The 19,129-nt window shown below is 36.4% G+C and overlaps 2 protein-coding genes across 21 annotated transcripts in view; one reads left to right on the top strand and one right to left on the bottom strand.

The window, feature by feature from the left end:
* Nucleotides 1–514: 514 nt before the first annotated feature.
* LOC117600310 (protein YIPF1) lies at nucleotides 515–2,906 on the top strand. The gene is made up of 4 exons (XM_034315601.2): nucleotides 515–1,106; nucleotides 1,219–1,604; nucleotides 1,671–1,851; nucleotides 1,926–2,906. Exons 1-4 carry the CDS (start codon nucleotides 905–907, stop codon nucleotides 2,108–2,110), a joined length of 954 nt encoding a protein of 317 aa, XP_034171492.1. The 5' UTR covers nucleotides 515–904; the 3' UTR covers nucleotides 2,111–2,906.
* Nucleotides 2,907–3,057: 151 nt separating this feature from the next.
* Hipk (Homeodomain interacting protein kinase) overlaps nucleotides 3,058–19,129 on the bottom strand; it is a 30,267-nt gene continuing 14,195 nt past the window's right edge. For 6 of the 20 annotated variants that reach the window (XM_034315575.2, XM_034315586.2, XM_034315577.2 and 3 more), the window contains 5 exons: nucleotides 18,572–18,844; nucleotides 18,236–18,401; nucleotides 17,751–17,974; nucleotides 16,849–17,169; nucleotides 3,058–15,953 (listed from right to left, as the gene is read on the bottom strand). In XM_034315575.2, the coding sequence (XP_034171466.1) occupies nucleotides 15,710–15,953; nucleotides 16,849–17,169; nucleotides 17,751–17,974; nucleotides 18,236–18,401; nucleotides 18,572–18,844 (1,228 nt within the window). In that variant the 3' untranslated portion in view covers nucleotides 3,058–15,709. Of the gene's footprint in view, nucleotides 15,954–16,004; nucleotides 16,413–16,848; nucleotides 17,170–17,750; nucleotides 17,975–18,235; nucleotides 18,402–18,571; nucleotides 18,845–19,129 lie in introns of those variants that run through there. The other 14 variants (XM_076692657.1, XM_034315580.2, XM_034315590.2 and 11 more) reach the window with 13 other exon arrangements.

Below are 19,129 nucleotides of genomic sequence, written 5' to 3'. Positions count from 1 at the left end.
TGTGAGATTCCTACTTACTAAAACCCCACGGCAACCGACATTGGCAGTAAAGAAAGGTCTGGAACCTTATTTACTTCGGAGTCCTTCACGCCTACCACATTGGTACCCATCTGTGGTGCCTGGCATGTGGCCGATACCGGGGGTCGCACCCTGTGTCGACTTTTACTCGAGCCGCGTGCAAAGGCGTCTGGCATCCCCACTCCCGACGCCAGTGGCCCGCTTTTCAAAGCACAAAGTTTAAGTTTAAACAAATTCACGACCCTTTGAAAACAAAGGCATGTCCATAGTCTTCTACTACAAATCTGTAGTCACTGGTCCCGTACTACCAGTGACTACAGATACAACAAGACCGGACATGCCTTTGCTCACAAAGGATAGTAATCGTTCGGGATCCAGACAAACCCAGATGCAGTGTGGCATCTATCGAAGAACAATGGAAGTAATGGGGCAAAATATAGACTGCTGAAGGACCAATCGTAAATGGGTAACTTCCGTAAACACCGATGCCACCGACGAGATACTGTCGGTGACGAGAGCCAACTAAAGACTGCTATCCTTATGGGAGTTTGTCTTCAGAAAAATTTCACCGTTTTCTTACGCCTTCTAGAATATATTGCGGCCGCATTAAGAAACAGAACCCGAATCAGTAAATATGCCGGTAAAATATTCTCGGGAGTCTGTCGTCGGTGGTAATAGAGTATATTCGTTGGTATTGATGCAATCTAAGTATTTACTTGCCGACTTGTCGATCGATCGTTCTGCAGTTGGCTGTCTAATACACCAACAGCCCTAACTCTTTTAAAATGTCTGATCTATTCTTTATCTCGTCTATGGTGATATATTTTTGAGATGTGTGTATCTCATATTTGTCAAACGAAGATTAGAAAGTGCATAGTAAATAATAATGGATGGAAATCAGACAAATGCCAGTGATTCTCAGTTTATTTCCTTCCAAGATTTTCCATCGATAAATCATGGAGAAAATGCTGGACAGGCACAATTAAATATTAATGCTTCCACTCATCAAGGTTTTAATAACCTATCAAATGATCCTGCTGGAATCGGCATTATGGAAGATCTTCAGGGAATGCCTGATAAAACTGAAGGTTTATGCTTTTATAATGTTTATGATAGTTTTAAGTAGATTGTTACATTTGAAATATAGAAGATATTCAGTGTTTATGCACTTTTTCAGAACCATATTTTTTCCTGTTTTAGCCACATCACCACCTAACTTTTGGACCATTGAATATTATCAACAGTTTTTCAATGTTAATACAAAAGATGTAGTGGAAAGAATTAAAAGGTCTATGTTTCCATATGGAAGTGATAATTATTTGACAACTCACATAAGACCAAAACCAGACTTATATGGTCCATTCTGGATTTGTATCACCTTGGTATTTTCCATAGCTATAAATGGAAATCTGGCTAATTACTTGCAAACAGCTAATTCAAGCAAATATCACTGGAGGTATGACTTTCACATTGTATCTAAGGCTGCAAGTTGCATATTTTTATATGCATGGTTGTTGCCATTAACATTATGGGGTGCATTGAAATGGACCACTAGCACAAGGGATACAGAGGAAGAGTTAATTGAGGTTTGATATGTTACTCTATCTTTTTGAAAGGTACTTTATGATTATCAAACTAAATTTTCATTTTAGTCTTACTCAACACTTAGTCTCTTGGAGCTTTTATGTCTTTATGGTTATTCCTTAGCCATCTACATTCCAGTAGCTTTCCTATGGACTATACAAATTGAATGGTTTCAGTGGAGTTTGGTTGTAATAGCAACTTTCCTATCTGGTGGAGTATTATTGAGATCTTTGTTACCAATAATAGAAGGTATGAATTTATTGAAACTCTAAGAACCTTGTGAAAACAAGGAAAATGCATTAATGAAACAAATGAATTTTTAGGGAGGTACAGATTAATATATATCGCGATAATTCTTGGAATGCATCTGTTAATGGCAGGGTTTATGCTATATTTCTTTCACGCGCCATCAACGAGCGACACTGTGACTGCAAAAAAACTAGAGGCGACGACTGTTCGCATAAACGAAGTGTTGAAGCAGACTTTACATCCTACTTCTGTCGACTAACATATACGTCGAACCGTTCAATTGTGATTAACTCGAATATATTTAAAATTCATTGCCAGCTTTAGCGACAAGAATACATCTACCCTATCAAACACTGACTGATAGAATCAAGTGATATGAATCGCACTTGTCCGCTGATCATCAATTCCGTCTTCGTGCAAGTAGTACTAGCGTTTATACTATACCTGTGAACGAAACAAAATAAATGATAATAACTGAAATTTGTGGAAAGTTTGAGGCACTAGTGTTTATTAAAAACATTTCAGTCGGCCCATATCAAGTATATATATTATATATAATAATAATGATAATAATAATAATAATAATAATTCCTGTGTGTCAGGGCAATATAGAAGGCCAACAAAGTGTCTGGTTGATTTATTTTCACAACCCCCTTTTTAATAATAAGGGACGCGTTTTACATATCAACGCAACACATATCATTTACAATCATACGAACCTTCATGTTGTACACAGTAATTGTTATTAGTACTCGTAATACAATAGATAGTAATTGTTATTAGTTGTCGTTAATACAATCGTACGTGATTCATTAATATTTTCTTCTATCCTTTCGTTTACAATTAACCAATACGACAAAAGGCAACATTCATTTTGTAATAGTATCGTCGTTTACGTTATTATCATCGCTCTATCGGTACATGTACACCACGACATTAGTAATTTGCTTGTCGTTTAACGTTATTACACGAGAAAAATGCGACGACGACGCGTGTTATCGAATATGAAGCCAATTGATTTACGATCGTTTCACTCCGATTTGACTTTAAGCCTCGCGAAGAAACTCCGTATAGATCTCGCGTACCGCCGGTTAAAAACGAATCCGTCGAGCGATTTGCAAAAGGGATAGCGCGATAGAGTAAAATTTAGCATACGTTTCGAGGTCTACGAAAAGTCTTCCATGTTACAAGCCTTGTCGATGTGAGCATATTTTGTATGTACAAAATAGAAAAAAAAAGTTGTAACAGAGTTTGACTCTCTCTCTCTGTCAAAGAGCCAAGTGTCTCTTGTAGCTTGTATTGTCCGAAGCTCTTTCGCTATTGAAAATGGCCGAGGTAGTTTAGGCTAATCGTCAACGTAAAAGCCTACGTCAGACTTATCCATAGCACAACTGAGCAATAACTATCGTGACATACCATGAAATCAACGTTTGAAACGAGGTAAGCTATGCGAATATCCAGAGCAGGAAGGAGATCCTCTGCGCGACGCTTTCAAACTTGAAACTTCATTATCACTTGGCGCAATTCCTAACGAAATCATGTTTTCTCTTTCATTCAAAATTGAAGTGATAGTTTCGTAGAGCTACGATAAAATAGGCATGGAAATTACGGAAAGTGTATTGCGATCTCAAAATTAGGATTCTCAATATTGTAAAACGATTGGTAATTTTATTATATCGATGGACATTGATATTCACGATACAAGCTACCAGAAATATGTTCTCTGTTCAAATATGAGAGCCCACACCAGTCGGTGTGTAAAGCGTTTCGACGACCACGAAACCGTCGGAACAATTTCTAATTTACCAGCTAAGAGAGCTCACAACGACTTGGTCCAACGTGTTTACAAGATATTACAGTCAAAGATATTACGAATAGGCAGGAGCAATAATAACGAGTAATAAAATCTATGACAGTCTACCAGTTACTTGTGTTTTTTTTTATCTTTTATCAACGTTACACGCATGGCTACTTTGTTTCATTATCATTTTTTTTCCTTTTTGAATATTAAATATTGTTCCTTGGCGCGTTTGCGCGAACCTAATGACGCGCTAAACGAAACAAGAAACAACTGTGTAAGTGTTTGTTCTTATTTACAGTAAGATGTGTGTCATTGGGCATGTTTATCGTTATTATTATTAATATACATTTTTTCTTCTATTTTGTAAGTGCAAACACGCATATTTACTAGTACAGAGACACACGAAACCATCGTGAACGGTGATACCGCACACGGGGCGCTCCTTTTTTTTTTTAAGTATTACACACAGATAATAGTAATGTTTACCCTGGTTTTATCAATTATTACAAGTATACGTATTTATACATATATATATTTATATAACAATGCTCATAAATGTCGTACCCTTTATACACTCGTCGACTATTATTCTCTATTATGTTACGCGATATTGCAATAATTTCAGGTTGATTATTCAGTCGCATGCTTAGACAGTACGTGAAATTATTCTTATTCTGAACTCGAAAGGTTTTGGGTAATTAAACAGTCACGATTAACACGTTGACTGCCGCGAAGATTAATTTAATCAAATAGTTGAGAAAAATATTGAAGCAGGCAACGTGTTAATGAATATACACAAAATTAAATTCTGAAGTGATTTTCTTTTTTTTAAATAATTAATCTTGACCAAATACAATGACTATAGCGTTAAAAATATGTGAACAAATGTGTAAGTCATTGTAAATGAAAGAAAGGAAAACAATTTTTAAACGACACGGGAAAACTTTTTATCAGTTTGTCAAGATAGCAATTCTATAAATTATTGTATCTTAACTTTTGTGTACGTTCGAGATACTTTCGTGTCGAGGCAATTTTTAATCGTCGATCGAAGAGAAACGATCATGGTATCGCGACAGATAGAAGCCTGTGTGTATTTAAAAAATTCCACTACGCTTAATTTTTGTAACTATTATTACACGGATACGTAGAACGCGTTTTGTAATGAAAAACAGTCCTGTTTCATAGCGTATTTGCGAGGAACTTCTACTTTTCTTGTACTATCTAGGTGAACGATACACACTTTCGAGAAATTAGAAAATTAAACGAGAACGAACAAAGGGAAATGAGATATCTTTGTTTCTAATTTATTTAACCGATCTGTCTTCTTATAGAAGGAAAAATTATAATGATCCTTGATTTTCTTTTCTATCGCCGTCGAACCTTTTCTCTATTTTGAAATTCGTTTCCCGCGTTTACAACGAAAAAGAAAGAACAAAAATAAATAAATAAATAAAATTGAAACCGATCTTACCATAGCATTCCGAAAGATAACTATTATTCGTTTGGTCGGTTACTTAGGACAGATATTTATCCTTATCGTCTAACGATTGAAAAAACTACAAGAAACTTACGTCGATGAGTACACAACAGTTTTTTTATCGTATAAGAAATGTTAAATTTGTTTGTTCGCTGTTTAGTCTGCGCTAAATTTCCTTTTCTCTCTTTTCTACATATATTCCTATTGTACACACAATTACGATTCTAAACGTCTTCTAATTAAGAGCTTCGTAAAAACCTGCGGCTATATACACAACTGAATTTTTATTTTGTATTACAGTATCGCGTTAACACTGGAACAAATTACTTTGAAATTAAAAATAAATTAGACAAACGGATGATAAATTATAATTAGCATTTGATAGATTGAACGAAGGTAAGGCTTTTAACGTTAATTACGGAGCGCTAAAATCACACGTTACATTTTCAAGTTCCAGTGTTATTAAAAAAACATTTCAGAGGACAGAAGAAACAGGCGTGGATACGGGTTAAAATTGTCTTGTTTGATAAAATTCATATCGGAGTTCGCTGAATTCGATGGAAAGTTATAAAAAAGGGACGTTTCTTTTATTTGCTTTTCCATCTAGCGCTTAGACGAACGATGAACGGCTCTTTTGATCAGTGTTCCACGTTGATCGATTTCCTTAGATCGATCGAACGGTTGCTTTGATATATAAACAGGTACTTAATTAATTTTGCACTTTTTTTGCAAGAAAACTTGGAATGGTAAGGTGAGTATTGTCGAAAGAATTCACGAGTGGGACACGTGTGGAAATGGATAACACCGAGAAGCAAAAAGAAAACAGGAGCTTGACGAAGAAAATATGAAAAATAAAAAAATTATAACACAACCGTAACACAGCGAACTCTGTTCAAAAAAGGTGTCCGAGCGAAAACACGGACACATCTGTATTTATTAACCATTTAAAACACAGTGATGCCTGTACCGCTCTAACGTGTACCTTTCTTTCTTAATCATTTAATTCACATCTTTCTTTTTTTCTCATTTTTCAATCTTTCCAGCTCGCATAGCAATATTCTCGAATACACATACGCGGTATCGAAGAGCATCGAAGCTCCACGATCGATCACCTTAAGCATTAGTCTTTAGTGTTTGATTATTATACTACAGTAATATACAGAAAATCGTGGTTCTTGACTCGGTAATCTGCTCGTCCATCTTTTACATTCTGATCAAGATCATTCGATCTCGTTGCTGGACGAGCAGCCCACCGAGGCTATCGATTAATATTCAATAATTACATATACGCTAATTATATATATATATATATACATATATATATATATATATAATCGGCCCGTGTATATTAAAATATAAATATCAAATAGACTTCTTGCCCCCAGGATATAATATGTGCACCTGTATGCCGGTGCGCGACTTAAAAATTGAGAAACGTTCGTTTAAGTAAGTCGTCGCCGAATTAATTAAGACACCTGCTCTATTGAAGAAACGCGGAGCTCGCTACTATCAAAATCAACAAGAAATCATCAATTGTTTTTTGCTCTTAGATTTTGGTAACAAATTAATAACGAATAAAAATGTCAACCTTCGAACGGTATTTTCAATTAAAAGGAATCGTTTTTGAAATAGTAACGAGCTACGCCGCTGTGATATTAGTTTTTTGTTGTCTAAAGGATAGTGTTGCGCCGATACTTATCACCGATTGCATCGATCAAGCACAAGTTTTGGAATCGATTGTATTTTGCGGATATCGGGGCTCGTCCACGTGTTGGAAGAGCGAACCGATCGGACTGAATCGCACTTTACGTTCAGTGCACGATTTAAAGCCTATGTACTTTTGATTTATCTGCTGATTCTTTTCATTAAAGTCCTTTTTTTTTATTGTCGTACGTACAAAAGAAGCCAAACCGATGCGACTAATTATGCTTGATCGACGACGATCGTGATCGTAACGCAGTGTCTTTGTTCTCGCTATTTTAACGCTAATTAACGATCGGTTCTCTAACGTTCGACGACGACACTTCGACATTTCATAGTAGAATTAGTATGTATATTCGTGCGCAAACTATTTCCGAGACCAAACTAAACCTACGCTTTGTACTCTGGTCGACCTCTGAAATAATTCGTCGCACGCGCAAGCAATGAATATTTTCAATTTCTTTCTCCCTTTTCTTGTTTCTTTTCTTTTTTTTAATTACACGGTATGTATATATATAATATGTATAGAGAGAAATAGAGAGAGATGTGGCGTTCAACCAGATAACCGGATACAAAACTTGAAGTACGATTAGTTAGAATGAAAATTTAGATAAAGTATCCAGTATGGATCAGTGATATAAGGCACGATCTACCGCTAAATAAAATGGTTCTTGGCAAATGCTTCTACGATTATTCCTTTATTGTAGATTTTCTTAAATCAAACCGCAAGCTCGCGCCTCGTCTACGATTCATTCAAATTAATAATTAAATCGCGTTTACGGATATCGATTGAACACCATTTTCATCTGGCGACCCCTCGACAGGCGCCATCGGGCGCAGCCTGAGAGTTTTAATACTTTGAGACCGACAGACTTCCCGCGAAAGCTTAAAACAAACGAAAACAAACGAAAAGAAACACTCTTCTTCGTTTTTTTCTGTTTTATTTATACGCTAAATACCGCCGTTTAGACACTTCGTTTTTTGCTCGCCCTCGATGGGCGATTCATTTATTGGGGTTACCATGTTGCTGGATGTATACGAAGGATCCACGCTGCATTCGCATTGTAGACACAAATTTATAAATAAACAAATTAATTTTGTTACACTGAGTAGCATCAAATTGAACACGCTGATTGTTATAAGATACCAATTTAAGAGCTTGATCGACACAGTGAAAATATTGCTCTAATTGCAATTATTCAAAATACGTATCATCGTTTAATTCTTAAAGATACCTTTAAATATTATACAGATCAAAATATCCAAGTGAATTGAAATAAATTCTTAATTATCGAATCGATATGTTGATTTTAATTTAACGAGAATACGAAAGGAAATTCGTGGTTAAATTCGAATGCACGTGGCAATGATAATTTACACATTTATACAGCTGTTACATCCATACGAATATAGGATAAAGAAGTTTTGGCAAACATTAATGTTAATCGACGGCACAAACGACTTATCTTCTCAACGTGTATGTACGTGTGTCGTGTGTTACGTGTAACTATATTATATACATATATATATATATATATATCGATGGTAATGTAACAATCGCGATAAGGCAATGCTTGATGAAAATTCTTCGCAGAAACACGCTACGAAAATATAGAGGGAATTTAGAAGAAGAAAAGGAGATTCTGATTGATAATCATTCACGATTATTATTTCGAAAGACTTTTAGAACCAGCCATCCTTCTTTCGAACCAAGACCATTTTTTCGATCAACGAAAAGAGAAAAAAAAGAAGAAAAACACCTTTGTGGAAGATTGAAACGAATCTGTACATGCTATATGCAAATTTTTTCGTTAATTAATAAACCAGTGTATCGTGTTAATCACAACGATGGTTAACGATTATTAATAATAGTATAAATGACGTTACTACTATCATAGTACAATTAAAATACACAAAAGACGAACATTCAATATACGGTATATAAATATACAATGTTAGCCATTAGAGCGAATAGACTTGAAATCTGCGACAGCAAGTTTCCGGCTTATCCATACGATCGTAGAAAATTCTAAATTACTAGAACAGTTTTAAATAGACCTATTCTTTTCTCTACGTGTCCCACTTTTTTTTCTCTGTTTCCATTTAACACGTTCACTGTGAATCCTTTCTTTGAATCACGAGGATCGAAACAACCCCCTAAGTATGTTTCAACGTGTGGTGGTATAATTATTTAAAAGTATATTCGAAGTACATTTGGTAAATAATGATCTTAGGAACTAAATTTGGAAATCCGAAAAAGAGTTAATATGATTTTTCTGTCCGCGACCCTCGATTCACAGCGAACGTGTTAATCGGTATCCAAAAGGATATCTTAAAATTCTCTAAATCGTATTAAATTTTTCAAAGACGATGAAAAAACGAGCTGGTAGAAAAACTTTTCCTATTTCGAAAGTTTCTACGAAAGGATCGATCGAGTCTGAATGTGAAGGATGAGAAGAAACTTAAAGAATCAGAATCGGAAAAAAAGAAATGTTTCATAAATCGTACGAACATCGAGAAACACGAAATTTTCTACTTTCATTCCACAGCGAAGACTATTTTCCAACTAATGTCAAGCCGTATCTAATTATTCATCTAAAAAATTCCTTCACCCAATAAAGACGAGAAAAATCGTTAACGATAACTATAATTAACAAGGTCTAAGCAGTGATGTGTGTTATCTTTTTTTCCTATTTTACACAAGTTGGTTGTCCTCTTTCGAAGCTACGATTAAATTCTTAAGATTAGCATTATGCATAAAGATCGACAAACTTTTTTATAATACAAGTACTACCGTTAATTATTATTCTGCGATATATTACCATAGTATAATAGTGAACATTTAAGAACATCGAAGAACAGTCAGATAGGTGAATCGTCGATTCTAGCCCTAATTTTTCTTTCTTTTTTCCATTTTTTTTTCTTCTTTTCTTTGTTAATTATTCACGTGATCTATTCGGTCACTCTTGCTTTCCTAATCGGACATCATTTACTCGTAACAGCAACAAAAAACAAAAGAACACAATACTAATTAGATGAATTTTATATGAACGAAGAATTTATGAAGTGGTAGATTTCAAAATTAAAGTGTTAACCCCTGAACGGCAGAACAGGGAGCTTACAATTTAGAATAAACCTAGAGCAATACACTATTTTCTAAATTTTATATTATTTTGTTTGAAAATTTGTTAATTTCACGAGGCAGGGTCACCGTCATTCGAGGGTTAAATTACGATTCTACGTGTACGAACTTGTGAGCAAAATTCTATAAGTTTAGGATAATTATTGTAGTATCGATTCCTTTTTATAAATCGATGTAAATGCGGTCCGATTTCTACGAACAATCCTCCGACGATTTAAATACCAGTAACGTAAGAAGACAGACGTGTTTTCTTTAAGAACTCACAGAGCACAATTACGATATCAATCCTCTAGTAGTAACTCCAAAAATATGTTATTCTCTCCTATATATATATATATATTTATTATAACTACCGCTATCTATTTCCTCGCAAAAAAGTCAGTTATTTTGTTTGTTACAGTGATATAATGTATATATATATATAATATATATATATAATATAATTTCATATGAACTATTCATACAACGCGATGAACATTAAATTCTAAATCCACGAAGAAACGTAATCCTATTCGTGGATGTCCCTTTGATTCCTTTTCTTTCTCTCCTGTTCATTTTTCTTTTTCATTTCTGGCCATTTCAACGCGAACAACTGTGTTCAAGATTTTCATTCTTTATTTCAAGTATTCGTAAAAGAAACAAAGCATCAACTTACAAATACATCCTTCATAATTTGTTATCAAGAAATTATCAAAAAATTTTAATTAAGATAATGCTTCCTTTCTGTTCACGAATACTATCATAGGATCGATCGTTTAGAGATTCCACGCTAAATAAAATTTACTATTGGACACAATCTCATTAACATTTTAGGCACTACACCTAGACACTAAGAAATCACTCCGCTCAAATCCCCCCCAAACCCTTTATCCTAGCCCTGATGCGATTAAGAAACGTATGTACAAATTTAAAAACGATTAAAATAATTGTATATATCTATAGCTTCGAGTGTGTACATGTGTGTCGTGTCACCCGAAAGGAAGAGGTAAACTGTTACGCTCGCGGCTCAATTAATGTGTAAACCAGTTTTCTGGTTTATTCTTCAATCCTTTAATGGTATATGAAAGTGATGATTTATGATTATCGCGACGTTTCGGATGAAAAATTTTTACAAACGGATGAAGAGCAGCTAAGGTAACGTAGTATCGCTTCAATCGGAAATGACAATCGCACGGGAACGTATAATTGATTTTCTAAAATCTGTTCACGTGAAAATTCGAAATAGTGGGCTCTTTCGAGAAAGCCTGACCAAGGAAAATTCGTACGAATATCGACACTATGTAATTAATAAAATATCACAACTAGAACCATCATCGTTACGATTACGGTACCGCTTATCTTTCTCTCTTCAATTTTCCTCGCCTACTTCCACTGTTGTATACTCATTCTATTACGCGGTGATGGTGCCTTACTGGTACAAAGCGAAAGGTGTTGATTTTTTTTTTTTTTTCATTTTTATCCCCTTTTAAAATAATAACGACTGAGGAGTTAGTTAAATATAAATGTATATATGACTGTGAGCTTGTACTGACTGACGATTTTACCCAAGAACTAAAAAAAAAAGGACCGCGTGCGTAATAGTATACATTTTTCTATATAATAAATCAGTAAAGAAGCTTTTTTTTTAATATTAGTAGTAATGACATCGATCACGATATTCTAAGAGTTAAGAGAGTAACCCGGATCTAAGCGACCAGCTGAACAAAAAATCTACACCCAAATACTTTGTGTTTTTTGCTTTTACTCGCGTACATCGATAACAACGTGAATCTAATTAAAATAACAATATACATCTACAATAATATACATACACATGCATACATTTATATATATATATATATCAGCGGTTAATTCGAACACGATTCGACAATTATTACAGTCTTAATGCGCTAACGTTACAAACAAAGAAAAAATAAATGTTACAATATCGTCAGTCAAAACCAGCTCTTTGGATGAAAAACCCCGACGAACCTGACTGAAATCTTTTTCATTTTTCTCAACGCCCATCTAACCACGCAAACGAATAATACAGATGCGAAAATGAAGCATGATATGACTATAATATGCGTATGATAGTCGCGTGTATACGTACAATCTATAAGTGTGTTGTTTTGTGCATCATGTATGAATTCTAACAGAAAAAATGATAACTAATGTTTTTATAATACATTACACGCGAATCAACGGTTTGTCCCTTTAATTGAAACGCGAAATCTAAGGATATGACTTCTTTTTTTATCTCACGACTTACGAGAAAAGATGGTAGGGTAATGTTTTCCTCTACGCGATTAAACTTCTACATGGCTTACATGGAAGCATACGTATACGTATATATATACATGTATAGGCGCGCAAAGGTGCTTGTGTTAATATAATTCGTAAACGTGTATGGTTGATATTAACACGCAACACTTACGTTGATTGTAATTTCAATATTTTTTTTACTTTACGTGTATCAAAGAGGCGGTCCTATTTCTTTCTCTCGTTTGCAGTAAATACAAAGTGTGAGTGTAATATGATTAATTGTTAAACAGGCACATCGACTTGGTTAAACGTTTCTCTTTTGTATCGTGCAAATGAATGGTATCGAGGCCAATTTCAGTTTTAATAGACGGGCTGTTTCAATTTGGTACGATTATAAGAGAGAAGGGAGCCTCTTGGTGGATGTAACAAGAAAAGAAGTTATTTTGATTTCTTTTTTTAACACCTTAGCAACTGGAAGCCTATCGTTTTTCTGTATTTTTAAAGTTAAAGCGATAGGATCTGTAGGTATTTGAGGGAAATGTATATCTAAGTGTAAAAAATGGCTTCTTTTAATTAAAGGGAACTGTACAGAGGGAGGGGCAAACCGAAAAGTCGACAAAGGCATCTATGGGGGTAAATGTACTAATAATGCTAAAAGAAGCAAAATGACCTGCCGATGAAGTGTTAACAGTAGCTAAGGTGTTAACAAGTGTCCCTTGTTCAATCTGTCAAACTTTTGTATTATCTGAAATTAATGAATTAACAGCACCGTCGTACTTTTTAAAAAGATGTTCTTTGTGATTATAATAACGTATCTAAAAACTCACTTGATTATTCTATACACACCACGCATGCACTCATTCATTCTCACTTCTTCAATCACACTCTCTCGTTCTACGTGTAAAATACTTCTAATTAAACTCTGGACATGGATCACTCTAATCAATATACCACGGCTGATATCCCGTACATTTATCATACAGCTATGTATATAAAATAATTAGCAAAACAATGCCTAAGCGTCATTCCATTTAAAAAATCCACGAGATACACACGTCAGCACGCGGGAGAAAAACCTTTCGATCCTTCTTTTTTTCCATTTTTCAAAGTGTTGCATTCCATTTTTCAGAGTTGTCGAACATCGAAAAAGGTAATAGGAAGATAGATATCCCCGGATGATTATATACAAAATCGACGTTCATGCACATCTACAATCATATGCAGTTCGAAGAATTACAAGACAATGGAAACTGCTTTCTTTTTTACACCGACGTGGACAAAGTGCGCGAAGGAAGAACATGATTCGACGAGAATAAACTCAAAGGGAATTACTGAAAAACAAAAAAATGAACTTCGCACCAGAAAGTATATGTGTGTGTGTGTGTGCAATTCGACATTAGAACATTTGCAACGAAGGCTCTGTTTGAGACTGAATCTTAACAAATTTCTCTAACTCCTACCTTCCTTCCTATTAATCATGCTAATTATATGAACCAGAAATTTGTGCAATGTATATGAACAAAGTACATTCTTGAACTCTACAACCCTCAATGAAATGAAAAACACTGAAACGAATTAAATGAGACGATGAAATCCTACTTGCAACGAATTCTAATCAAAGAACGTGGTATCTACGAAACACCCGCGAACTGTCTAATAAAATTATCTTAAAATCAGTGATGCCTAGTTGCAATAATCATAATAATAATAGTAATAATAGTGATAGTAATAATAATAATAGTAATTACGTTGACGACAATAAGAATCACTTAATAAAAATAAATAGTGTTGAGGCTGCTGCGAGTAGGCACAGCTTTTGTCAATAACGAGAATCAATCGTGCGATCAAATTCGCTTGATACACACGTTCCAATCAAAATAGACATCGATTTCGAAATCTCAAACTTCAAAAAAAAAGATCGGTGTCTCGGATACACCACCACAAGCATGCTTAAGACAACACGAAACGAACCCCATTACCGATAAAACTCGGAAAACAATTTTTCAAAACTTCATCAATGTCAAATTTCAAAACTGTGTACGTGTGTGCATGTAAAACAATCAACTCCCTCGTTTTAACACGGAACGGGAATCACCATCAGCGATGGTCCGTTTCGTAAAAGACAACGCTCTTGAAATTCATTAAAAAGCGTCGTTACACGCTCGAGAACAAAAATCTTCAATCGGTCGAGATTCAACGAGCAAAGGGAAACATTTATCGTGAATTCTACCGAATCACGGATAACTTTGTTGACGAGCTATTCAAGAATAGCGCGTGCACGATACGTATCGGATACATATCATTTACAAAAAAGAAATGCAAACTTATTCCCGTTACGTTGAAGCTCGAAAAAGAAAAAATTTCTTTGCAATTCATCAACACAACTGTTGCACACCAAAGTACAAAACAGTTTTGTCGAATCATCGACACGCATCGATGTGGTTTGTTTTATCCGCTTAAACCCCGCGTAATGTTGATACAAACGTCGTCTAGACGAAATCGTATGATTCATTTTGCGTAACACGCGCGTGTGTATTATCGTAAAAATTCCTTTTGGCGCGATATTATTCTCCCTTCCAAAAGCTTTATGCACAAAACGTCGAGCGTATGTGTGTGTATATATATATAATAATAATAATAATGCATAATACCGTCGTCACGTATTATATTATCGACATAATATGCGCCCCGTCTAAATCGAATAAAATCGTTTAACGTCGACCGTGTATATCACGAAACAACATTTGGACAAACAAATAATACAAATTACAAATTCATCGAAGCAATTTCTCGTTCTCGGTTAAAGGAGAGACGACGAAAAAAACACGGTCAAACTTTCTCCGCGTCGTTCTCCTTTTATCTTTCTCTTAACTTTCGGTTCTGTGCTCCCGTTTCCTGGCACACGATTCGCATGATCGAACGAAACGAAAACAGAGAGAACTGATTTCGCTTCACTAGTATTCCCATGTGCTTTTTTGTTTCACCCTTTTCTTTCATCGAAATCAAACAATTGTAGACAAAAATTCTCTGCGAACAGGCAGTTCGAAGGGGACAATCGCACAGCTTAAGGACGGATTGTCGGAGAAGTTAAGTCGACAGAAACGACTCTTTATCTTGTTTCTAGAACTCGATCATACAAATACATACACACGCGGATCGAGCCTTTTTATCAGTCGTGTCAATTTTGTCATAGGCGATCAGCGTTTCACTGTGTTTCTTTTTTTTTTCCATAGTTGATAATAAAACAGCGTCGTGAAATCGTCCCCTTCGTTCACGGATAAAAGAAACTCAACTGAACCAACCTTAGAGCCTCTCGTTCTCTATTTTTCGCTTTTCGTTCGATCGTGTCTTTGCGTTAAGTCGGCCGCACACAATGGAAAAAACAGAAAAATTAATTGCGTCGAAGCACATCTATCTAGCAGCTTCGTACACGGCATTTTGAGCTTCTTCTGAAAAACCAGACAGACAAAGGGATAATTTCTTTTTTTTTTGTTTACTCGGTGAACCACAAACCAGAAGGTTGATATTGATGTTTGGCCGGCGAAAGAGGGGCCAATCCGTATACGGCTGTTGGCTGCATATGTGCAGGCAGTGGGTGCGCTGCATGACTTGCCAGCAACGGTCTGGCCGAGCTGTGATGAGCTGGTGGTGGCAACGCTCGACTAGAATCATACAACGTTAATGGAGACGAGCTGTAAAAAACGGGATGATGATCGTTAGAAAGTCTCCGTAAAGCTCTAGAAAAAAAAAAAAAAATATGAAAAATGAGAAACATTTGTTTTAGAAGATTATTTCTTCGTTCCACACGCATACGATTTTACAAGGAACAATATCATACAATAAAATTGATAAATTATTTGTTATATCTTCTTTTTACATTGAATACAATCGTTTATTTACGTTCACGAAACGTTGGTGCAATTGTTTAAACAAGCAATTAATGATCAATGATCAATCAATGGTTCAAACGTAAAGTACACCTGCGAGCAACGACACCTTAGCTCGGCGAGGGGAACTGTATAGGGTATTATTTTCTAATGGATATAAGATGCAATAAGGAGACGATTTTTTGTATTTTGTTATTTTAAGAGATATGAAGGGTGCATACTCGACATTCAGGGTGCAGACCCTTGTGCAGTGATGTCTAAAGCTGGATATCCACCAGCACCATCGATATTCCAAAGAGTTCTCTTCCACTGTAAATCAGTAAATTTGTAAGGATAGTATTTTAAAAACCAGTTATAAAAAGTTGTATGTCCAGACTTAACGCGGACACCCTGTACAATTTTCTTCCCCAAGTAAAGGCATCGTTGCTCGCCGTTGTACATTCTATACAACCGCGTTTTATTTTGGAAAAAGTTCCGATAACGATTCAACGAAGGAACTATATACACCGTTACGTCTCGTGAAGAGAGAGAGAAAAAAAAAATATAGATCGTCTGATGGAAAATAAAATGTATCGTACGTTCTACAACGTTGTACATGCCATTGACAAAACTAGTGAGAAACAAAGTTGCAGAGGAACGCACTAATATAACTGGCAACGTGTCTACGGTATAACAACGATCACAGGTAACAAACATTACGATGATAAACTATCGCTAGAACGAAAATATAATAAATGGTACACACATGCATGCATCAACTAGGTGTCTAGGTACCCACCCGGGTGTGAATCCCTGATAGGTGGGCACTTGTTGCTGCTGGATAGCAGTGGGAGCCTGAGAAGGAGCGGCTGTTACGTACACCGGGGGTGGCACGGCATGGGCTCTTGAACGCACATGGGCGTACTCCTGGTACAGGGGTTGTCCCAGATGTTGGGCACTTCCTATTACAGGCCCCCCTGCAGGACTTCTGCCCCCGCCACCGCCCCCAGGACTCAAGTGGGCCGGATGCCCATGATGACTGTGGGTATGACCCGGATGGGCTGCCGTACCCACCACTTGGCTCTGCCTACAAAACCCAAAACAAAATCCATCCCTTCGTTATGCAATTCCCATGCGTCTGTTACTTACTGTAAGAAGTCTCTCTAAGAGGATAGAGACCAAACCGACAGAATCACAACTGGATCTCTCGTTCTACTGACAATCAGAAGAGATCCTTTCGTACTCGTTTACTCGATACTGATCATTTGCGCTATTAAGTGATCTGTGCCATACACATCCAAAGGGAGTCAAATTTATACTGTCTCCTGACTCACTGATTTCTTGCTACTTGAAACATTTCATAGTAGCGCAATTGGTTAAGAATAATATAGAAATTCATGCTGCGTTTACTTGCCCGGATATATACCACCGTCTCGACAGCGTGCACGAACATCTCGTCATCGGTTTGGTCATATCTCGTTCAAAGAGAAAACTTACATGCATTCGATAACTACGTGCATATAATTCTCGCGTATATCTATTCGTTCTATCATGTATCCCTAATAATTTTCTTTCTAAATCTATGTAGTGAAATGATACTGCATGCTTCGCGCGTGTGTGTGTGTCTGTTGCTCATAAAAATCATGGCATGCCATGTGATATGCTCACCTATACTGATGCACAGTATTAGCCACCGCCCATTTTTGATGGTCTCTCGAATGAGCAGCAGGTGGTTGAACGTATTCGTGCTTGTATTCGGTTCTCTTTCCAGGCCACGATACCCGCTTGTCCGTGCCGGTCGTGTACACGATATGCTGCTCTTGAAGGTGCGGATGCGCGCTACTCGTGGTCACATACTGCAAGAAGTAGTCATGCATGTCATAGGCATCATCCTAGAAAAACATTGCCAAAAGAATGATTACTAAAACAAGGAACAGGGGACAAGCAACCTATGCAGGGAGCAAGATCGTCAACGTTGTTCTCCGATACGCCCAAAAGTTGTATCTTGTACTCTATTAAAATCATTTAAATTGGCAAAATATTTTTTCTCTCTAAAAACAGTCAAGTACCGGAAAGAACAAAATAAAAGCAGAGGAGAAAAAATAAAAAATCGAAAGAAGAAATATAAATTGATATTCGAATTGAAATTTAACCTGATAGGTCGGTGGCTCTTTGCAGGCTGGCGCGTGACACGGATGTGGAGCAAGGTATTCGACGCCGGGCTCTGGTTTTGTTGCAACATTCACCATATTACACTCAGATTGTACTTTCGCCAATAGCCGTTTCTTTTGAGATTGAGAAGAATATCCAGAGCTACTGCTGCAATAAATAGACAGATTGACGTCACACAATGTCTCAAATCTTGTATACATATAACATCTGCTACGGATGACGTATAAAATATATCGTTCAGATATCAATATTTTACATCCATTATAAAAATAAATTGACTCAATCGTTAAGGTGTTACTAAATTCCAATTTAATTACCTGCTGACGTGATGTTGTTGCTGGGGCTCATGTTTAATTAACTGCGTGGTTTGCTGATGCTGAGGATGTTGCGGCAAATGTTGGTACAAATGAGTATGCGCTCGGCCTGGACTAGCTTCGCCATCGCTGTCACCGACAGTTACACAACTGATGATGTTTTTCCGTTGTGCCCTCTGGGACGTGCTATGCGTCGTAACGTGCCCGTTGGTATGAGGCTGAGTGGTCGAATGAGTTTGTTGTATCGGCTGAACCACGCGTGGCGTCGACTGCGTACTGAAATGAAGAAGAAACCGGGTCAATTATAGGGGAGACAAAGTGCATCGGTATCTTTCCCACAGAACTTATGACACAGATTACATTCAGCATGAAAAAAATGGCATTAAACGCTAGAAGCTGTAGATATGTAGTAGCGTTGTTAGTTCATAGCCGACAAAAAAAATCGACGCTCCAAGCTTTAAATTGCCCATATTTTCGGAACAATAGTTTATCCTGTAAAATTGTTTGCTTCACGAGTGCGAAAATTCGACACACGCGTTAAACACGTGATCGAATTTTTTT

The sequence above is a fragment of the Osmia lignaria genome, chromosome 15 (genome assembly GCF_051020975.1).
Source record: "Osmia lignaria lignaria isolate PbOS001 chromosome 15, iyOsmLign1, whole genome shotgun sequence".
NCBI lineage: Eukaryota > Metazoa > Arthropoda > Insecta > Hymenoptera > Megachilidae > Osmia > Osmia lignaria.
Note: the sequence above shows the minus strand (reverse complement) of the source record. Positions and strands in the feature narration are given on the sequence as shown.